The sequence below is a fragment of the Chionomys nivalis genome, chromosome 8, assembly GCF_950005125.1.
Source record: "Chionomys nivalis chromosome 8, mChiNiv1.1, whole genome shotgun sequence".
Taxonomy (NCBI): domain Eukaryota; kingdom Metazoa; phylum Chordata; class Mammalia; order Rodentia; family Cricetidae; genus Chionomys; species Chionomys nivalis.
The window spans coordinates 45,564,206-45,572,462 of record NC_080093.1 but is presented as its reverse complement, the minus strand read 5'-3'; the positions used below and the strand labels follow the sequence as shown (position 1 = coordinate 45,572,462).

At 53.6% G+C, this 8,257-nt stretch overlaps 1 protein-coding gene across 1 annotated transcript; it reads right to left on the bottom strand.

The window, feature by feature from the left end:
• Nucleotides 1-959: 959 nt before the first annotated feature.
• Nucleotides 960-8,019, bottom strand: Zp1 (zona pellucida glycoprotein 1). The gene is given in 13 exon segments (XM_057778691.1): nt 960-1,034; nt 1,036-1,100; nt 1,280-1,384; nt 1,494-1,575; nt 2,907-3,051; nt 3,146-3,335; nt 3,448-3,575; nt 4,994-5,091; nt 5,236-5,423; nt 5,847-5,990; nt 6,080-6,458; nt 6,756-6,877; nt 7,815-8,019. Coding segments are annotated over 13 exon segments (1,896 nt in total). The 5' UTR covers nt 7,990-8,019.
• Between the last annotated feature and the right edge of the window lie 238 nt (nt 8,020-8,257).

Sequence of the window (8,257 nt, the reverse complement as noted above, 5' to 3'; positions counted from 1 at the left end):
AAGACAGATTTTTGTCAATCGCTCCATGTAGTCAGTCTTTGCAGCTTTTTGAGACAGGGTCTAGCTTTGGCTGTCTGGGAATTCATGCAGACCAAGCTGGCCTCAAACTCAGAAATCCGCCTACTTCTGGCCCCCAAGTGCTGGGATTAAAGGCGTGGGCCACCATGCCCTGCTTAATTGCAGCCTTTTGGTTCAGTCAAGCATGTAGTAAACGTGAGACGTGGGAAGCTACAGTTGGCGTAACAGTGTCCAGTTTTACGGTCAATTTCTGCAAACAGGAGAACACTCTAAAATGGTAAAAGCCAATGAGGTGATTCATAGACAAAGACACCTGCTGAGCAAGCCTGATGAGCTGAGTTCAAGCTCCAGAGCTCTTGTCAAGGTGAGAACCGACTCCACGAGGTTGTCTGTCCACTGTGCAGCCCACACATGTACAGTAATAAAAAAAGTCAACGAATAGTATAGGAAATCTAAGCCAGTTGACAGTCCTGGTATAATCAAGTATTGCGTGCTGTGGGTACACTCGTGTGTATATGCCACACGAGTATACATTCGGCCCATACTTGTGCATATCTGTGACACTACATCGCACTGTTAACAGTGGCTGTGGCATCAGGAGTGACAGGAGCATTTCAGCTCTATAATTTTACAGAGATACTGTCTTATAGATGGCAAGCTGTTGATTGAAATGTTATAGGGCACATGACTGGAATGGGGGCTCACGATTCTGAAAGAACACATCTGACCTCAAGGAACAAGTTTCTCATGTAGCTCACCCCTGTAATCCCAGAGCTCTGAGGCAGAAGAATCACCGAGTTTAAAACCAGTCTAGGCTATAGAGTAAGACCCTGTTCCCCCTCAAACACACACACCCTTGGATAAGACATACATCGGGTTTCATAAGCAGCTTCCCTACATTTGTCTTCAGTAGTTTTCAGACAGTGGTTTATTAAGCCCATTTAACATCTGGTGCCTTCCCAGAGTTCCTGGGCCCAGGTCCAGCCCAGCTCCACAAAGACACCAGCCCCCAGGACAAAGGGTGATAACCAGCAGGAGGAATAGCCAGAGCAGGGGTCTTGAACTGGAGTTCCTGGTGGAGCCTGTCAGAGAAGAGATGGGGAAGGTCCACCTGGAGCTGTCTCTCAGGCAGATAAGGGGCTGGGCTATCTTAGTTCCTCATCTAGTGGAGTTACACCACCACGGAGCTTCCCTGTTTCCTGTTTTCATCAGCATTTTTAGAGAGAAGGCATGGCCTTTGGGGCACCCCAAACCCCGGTACCTGAAGGCTTGAGTTTAGCAGCGTCCTCAAAGCCCACTGCTCCTGGAGAACTCACAATGTCCAAGGCCCGGATTGTGCCATTGTGACCAGAGGATCGGCGGTGCCCTGCCAAGGAACAAAGCTGTCTGGCTTCCTGCTCCCTCCCGGTGGTCTGAGAGCCGCAGGTCTAAGGTTGCATCAGAGGACAAATAACACCACCCCCAACCTGACTCACTTGGCATCCCAGAGTCACAGATAGTAGAGCATGCCTCGGGCCCCTCAGGGTAGCAGACAGAGGCACTACAGAAGAAATAGACCTGGTACAAAGAAAGCCAGTCAAGGGGTGGACTAGTTTTGTGCAGCTGGACTGGCAGCACAGAGGCAGGGGTGAAGGATTCAGGTGCAGGACCGTGTTAGTGCAGGGAGAGACGTGGGCAAGCAGACTAAGACCACAGCTGCTTCATACTGGTAGGCATGCAAATTGTGTTCCCAATTTGGAGCTCAAATCTTCCTCTTCCTGAGAGCCCAGACTTGCAGAGGCATCCCCTGCAAGGCAGGAACTGGTGCCTTCAAGAGAGCTACAGTCCTTTGCTTGTCCTCTGCCCTCTGCCCCTAGGAGCAGAACTCTTGGGAGGCAGGGTGTTTTCTTCCCACACACCCAGCTCACAGGAGGTGAGGTTTGGCCACAGAGCCAGATAACATATGTCTGCTCTCTTCTCTGTACCCCTGAAGACAATACCTGGAGGCAGAGGGGAAGTCAAGGCACCATTGCTCCCAGAATAGCCCAGGGGAGGTGACTAGAGGCAGCACCGTAGACCTCAGTCATGGCACCCTCCATGTAGCAGGCCAGTGCCTCTTGGCTTGGGAGGCAGCACACAGGCAAGGTGGGAGCGATGCCACCCTGCACCGCCCTCAGCTCTGCCTACCAGTGGAACCAGTCCACACCTGATCAGTTAAGGGCCATGATTTAGACACGAGACATCTGTGAACAGTGTGGAACTGGCAGGATGTGCGATGAGCACGGGTTGGACCATACTAGTGTGTTACCTACGGTGCCATTTGTACACCATACAGAAAAACCCAAGGTTTAAACGCCCTAAGTGCATCCAACTTTTATCTTTTGGAGAAGTTGCTATGTTATAAACCAAAGCAGAAGAACAAGGAACACATTATCATTTCTAGAATCAGAAGTGAGGCCACACTAGAACACCACAACTGGGGTTCAGATTTAGGGTTGATTGTAGTCTCGCTCTGTTTCCTTCCAACGTTTCTTTCACACACGTTTGCATGTGTAGGGGACTGTCATGCCAGGGCACACATTTGAAGGTCAGGGAAAATTTTGGGAATCAGTTCTCTCTTTCCATAATGTGACTCAATCCAGGGACTGAACCTAAGTCAGCAGCCTTGGCAACAGTTACCGCTCTCTGCTGAACCATCTCATCAGCTACTTTTTCCCTTCTCTCCCAAGTTGTTAGTCATCTCTCCCATACCCCTTGCCTCCTACCCCTTGGTATTGTCCACCCTACTTGGTGAAAGCCAGCCCCTGTGCTGGAATCTTTGCATTAGCTTGTAGGGTGCCAGATCCGGTGACCTCCTAACTAGCACTCAACAGGTGGGGTGGGACACAAGGAACACAAGGTCTTCCTACCAGTCCCCTAAGGGCATTCTGGGAACTGGAGTCAAGGAGAGTGAAGGTGGCAACGGTGAACCGCTGGTGGTGCGACCAGAAAGGCAGCTCTGTCCTGTCCACGGCCACCATTTGTGTTCTGTAGTTGTCACCTCTGAAGGGACACCTAGATCAAAGAGAAGCCCAGAAGCCTCCTTAGGGAGGTGTGGCTGGCAGGAAGCCCCCTCCCAGGGTGCAGCCTAGTCACCTGTGCCACTCACCCATCTGACAGAATAGGCCACTGGGGCTGCTGGAAGGGGCTGGAAGTGGGAGTGGCCCAGCACTGGTGTAGCACCAGGACCAGGCTGGGGTCGGTTCTCTGCAGGAGACGGATCTCCACGTGGACTGGTTCCTGGAGCAGTCTCACAATGGGGTAGTCGTTCTCCTGATAGAAGGAGCTGAAAGTCTTATCTGTGGGGAGAGGGGCTTAGGAGCCTAGGGCAGATGGTGAGCGGTGTGTGTCAGGCATTAGAGGCAGGAGGAAAAAGCAGTGGGTGGGTGGGGCTAGGGAAGGGGGCTGTACCCTTGGCAATCCTCAGCTCCAGCCGCAAGGGTCCAGACTGGATCACAGGGGCAGGTGATTGGGGCGAGAAGATAGAAGCCTGGATGGGCAGGAAGTCACTGGCATTGAAGATACAGCGAACATGAAGCCTGAAGTCCAAGAGCGAGAGGTTGGGGGAGGCCACATCTCAGAGTTTAATCATTCACTTCCCAGCAAGGGATGCAAGGGACAGCATCCTCTGTGGGAGTAGAGATGCTTCTAGAGTCATCACTGGGCCATGGACATCACTGTTCACCCTTCCTGCCCTTCTGCCTACTGCTCTACACCAGCTTGAACTGGTTATCCCAGACCCTAGTCTAGGTGCCAAGTACCACAGTATCAAGACAGCAGGGCTCTGTCCTGGCACTTGAAGTCTTTGAAGCCTGGTGGGAAGACCTAGATTGTGGAGCCAGGAACAACCAGTTAGTGCCTAAACCTCATTTATCCTCTTTGCAGCACTGAGAGGTTCTAGTGAGGATTGTGTGAGGCCATAGACTCTCTCAGGGCCTTGCTTTGCTTGTCTTTGCAGGTAGTCTAGCAATGTCTAGTTGTCTCCCTTGGAAACCCAAGTGCCACAGGGTCACCAATCCATGCCTCCAGGGTCCCAGGATGCCCACTGATGGTGTGTTATGCTGCTGTAGTAAGCTCACTAGTGAAGGTTCTGCTATCTTTGCCCCTCTATCCTAATCCCAACAGACTCCATCTGTCCCCCTACACTTCTCTGCTTCCTCTCCCCAAAGTCCCCAGTGCTGTGCTGAAACCAGCTGTCTTGAATCTAAAAGCTTAAAGCATGCTACAGACTTGTGTCTCCATCTCTGGGCCAGAAGTACTTTGTGTTAAAAGACCTTTGTTCTCTGACACTAATCTCACACCCTAACCCTGCAGCAGATAGAGTGGCGGGGGAGAGGGGCTACCAAACACCCACATGGACCCAGGCACAGGACCCAGGACCCAGACAGCCCATGACTGATGTACTGGCTTTCTCTGGCAGAGTACACTGGCTAGCTACCTTGCCCTGAAAGCTCAAAGCCAGGTGTTACAAGGGCAGGCTCCCTTAGGGTCACCCCTACTGTCATGGTAGGTAGCTGGGATGGTTGTGGCCCCTGAGCTAATGGGTCCAGGAGGCCTCTCCCTCTAGGGTTCCTCTCCCAGTCCCTTCCTCCACTGCACCCTCAGATGCTTCAGACTGAGGTGTAGTCTCCTCTGTGGTGTCGCAATCTGGTGGCAACCACCACAGCTCCTTCCTGGAGCTTGGAAGGGATGCCGTCAAGTACTGAAACCTTAGTTCTTAGATAAAGGCAGGGCTCTTTGGGAGCCTGCTATTGGCTCTGCCTGGGCCACATATACAGATAAGCGCGAAGGACTTAGCCTCTCATTTGCATGGTAGGGGAGTTCCAAGAGATTCATTAGCTCATTTAGGTCACAAGGCTAGGCAATACCAGAGTTAGGATTTGTCCCAGCTGCCTCCATATCTGTGCTGAGTTCTCCCGCACCTCACACCCAAGTCTGCAGCCCTGCTACCACTCACCGGAAGACACTGTCCCGAGTGATGGAACCCTGCAGCCCCTTTTGGACATCAATGTTAGACACCAGCTGGTTCTCATAGATAAGCTGCTCCCCAACCACCTAAGGAGGAGGTAGTGAGTGAGACCCCCTAGTGGTGGGACTCACTTCCAGTCGGCAGCCTATCCCAGCTGAGGAGGGAGGAGTAGCTAGCAGGCGAGGTCCCTCAAGCGGTGGAACTCACCTCCAGTTCCGGTTTATTCCTACCTGGATTGTTGTTCCGCAGAGGGTGAGAGGGACATGGAAGACCACGAAAGCACTTGTCTTCTGGGTAGGAGGGCATCCATTGGAGGCATAGGCCAGGCGGACATTGTTCAGCACGACCCTGTGGGTCAAGGCTGTTTCTTGGGACATGACCAGAGTGAAGTAGCCACTTCGGAAACACTGGAGAGTGACTGGACAAAGGCAGATCAGAACACTGGGACTCAGAGTCTCTCAGTTCAGAGACCGGGGATGGGCTGCTGGGTGACAATCGATTTCATTACTAGCGAGGAGTCAAGGGACCTGAACACTCTTCTTCCCCGTGTAGGCCTAAACAAATGCCCTAATGAGCTGCTGGAACAAAGGGCTGACGAGTGCTGAGTGCCATAAAAGCTTCTACGTGACTTATCTCGTGCAGCTGTTTGAGATCTGAAGGTCAGGGACTGTGAGGAGAAACCTAGCAGTTCCCTGGGGCAGCTGCTCTTCCCGCTGAGGGTGTCTGCCTGCACTTGGGAGCTGGACTTCCCTTAAACTGCTTGCTTGCAAGGCAGTTCAGCTAGATGGAGGGGAGACTCCCCGTGCCATGCCAGGAACATGCTTGGGATGAGAGGTTGTACCTGTGTTGCCGTAGTAACAGGGCACTTCTGTGGTGTTGTCATAGCAGCAGCCAGCCTGCTGACAGGCTTCCTTGGAACTACTTTTTGCCATGCAGGGGATGTGCCCAGAGGCTACCTGACACCTCTCCTGGGGCAGATGCGTACCTAGGGTTGGTGACAGAGCCATAAGAAAATGACTACTTAGAGCCCAAGGGTCCCAGTCACAGGCATGTGCACACAGAACTCCCACGTACCTACAGAATCCAGCTTAGGTAATCCCCAGGGTCCCAAGGTGCCCCACTGGGGATGAGGCACAGTGGGCCCAGCAGGTCCGGGTCCCGGGGATGGTGGAGGAGGAGTTGCATTTATGAAACTGTGCTCTGGGTACAATGTGCTGAGAAGAGTGTGGCCAGACCCAGCCAAGGTGTGGCCAGAATTGGGGCGGGGGTCAAAAGTCTGAGGTGTAAAATGCTGAGGTGTAAAAGGCTGAGGTGTGGTGGGGGGAGCCAGGTAGGGGTCCGGAGTCCCAATGTGGTCTGCTTTGGGACAGATCAGAGTGACATCTTGTGCCATATCCACTTGGCCATTGGGTAGCACAGCTTGCACGAACACCCTCAGGTGGAACCGCCCATCCTGCAGGTGAGAGAGCCTTAGAGAGCAGCTGAGGGTGGCCACCTGGCACTGCAGGTGAGCGCTGGGCTAGAGGCCAGAGCCTGGAGCCCGGCTGTTGACCTGTACATCCAGCCCTGGAGTGGTTGCCACCCACGGTGGCTGTGGTATGAGTGGGAACTGAGCAGCTCTGATAGAGAGGGAGCTGATTTGTGACATGTCTTAGGACCTAATCTGTCACCTGCCCACTCCTCCACCCATCGCAGGCTCCGTCTTCTCTGTCCACGAGGGGCTGTTAGGACAAACTCCCTCTGCCCTTACCTTCTCCAGCACGTGGCAGCCTTTGTAGCCAGCTGAGAATACTGCGGGCTCCTGGGGCTCAGAGATGACCCAGTGGTAGCAGATAGAGCAGTTATTCACCTCAAACCGGTTCCCAAATTCGTCTGGAGGGTGGGGGTGGGGAGGAAAGCAAGTGCTGGAGAGAGAGGTTGCTGGAAGCCTCTGAAAATCTCTGGACAGAGGCAGGCTTGTTTCAGGACCTAGTTTTGCTTGCTAGCTTGGCTGTGAGGCCTTAGACAAGTGTCTTTCCCTATCTGGTTTTGGCTTCTGCGGGAAGTTAAGTGGTCATTGGCTCTTGGTAGCGGGGATGCAGAGAGTTTACAGTGTGTCAGACGGTCCGGACACCTGAGAGTCTACCTTTAGTTATCCTCAGCTCTTGACTGAGGCATCTAGGAATCCCCAGGAGCCAGAAATTTCTTAGGCACACGTAATAAGGGGTGGAATGAGGGCAGAGTGAAAGAATAAAGCTTGCTTGTCACGTTAACTGGCTCTTGCAGTCGCTTAGGGATCCTGCTAGGCGCTCTTCTCAGAACAGTGGGCACCAACCACCTCCATCCTGTGGGCCTGCCCCCCACCTTTCCCTTTCAGTGCACACGGCAAGTTGTGGGGGAACAGGGGATCGTCTTTGCCTATTTTGCAGATATGGCTCTGAAGCTGCAGATTCAAGTTGTTGCAGACTCCCCCACACCTGTTCCCTGTATTAGATCATATTCCTCAGGGCAATTGAATTCAGAGTGGTTTGCCAGCCCAGAGCTTTGCAGCCACAGGACAGGGCTGGAGATCCAGAGCCCAGCGGATTTGAGTCAGTCCCTGCCTTCCTCACAGCTGATCCCTGTACGCAGGCACCCGGGAGATTCTGCTCTGGTGGTTACCTCCCCGTCTCTGGGTGGTGCCAGGGCAAGAGGCTGGCTCCTGCAATCCTCTGAATGGCCTCTACTCTTCCTGCTCTTGCCCTAGGAAAAGGGCTCTAGCTGCCTCCCTGCAGCAGACTGGGCTTGGGACTGGGGCTGGAAGCTGAGACAGGCCTCTGCCAGCACTCACCCAGAACCTTGAATCGGATAGTCTGGTTTGGCCTGGGGAGCACCAGCAGCTGCATACCCTGCACCCCGCAGTCGTAGCTGTATTCAAGGCCAGGCTTGGGGTGCAGATGCTGACTCAACCTCAGGGGAGCTGCCACCAGCAGCAGAAGCAGGGCCGCAAAGGAACCCCAGATCATGATGGAGGCTCCTGCCAGCACGCACCACAGACACCCACAACTCCTAGGGCCTCCCTATCACGTCAGGGGAGGCAGGCCCTTATATGGATCAGGTAGCAAGGGTCAGCCTCTGAGGGCAGAGGAGATCCACCTGGGGGAGCAGCCACTTAGGCTACAAGGGGCTATGGAGAAACTCCTTCCTCCCGAGGCAGCAGAAGGCACCTTCCATCCTGGGTATCAGAGATCTTCAGAAAAGCTGCTCTTGACCCCTCACCCGGTTTTCTGTGGC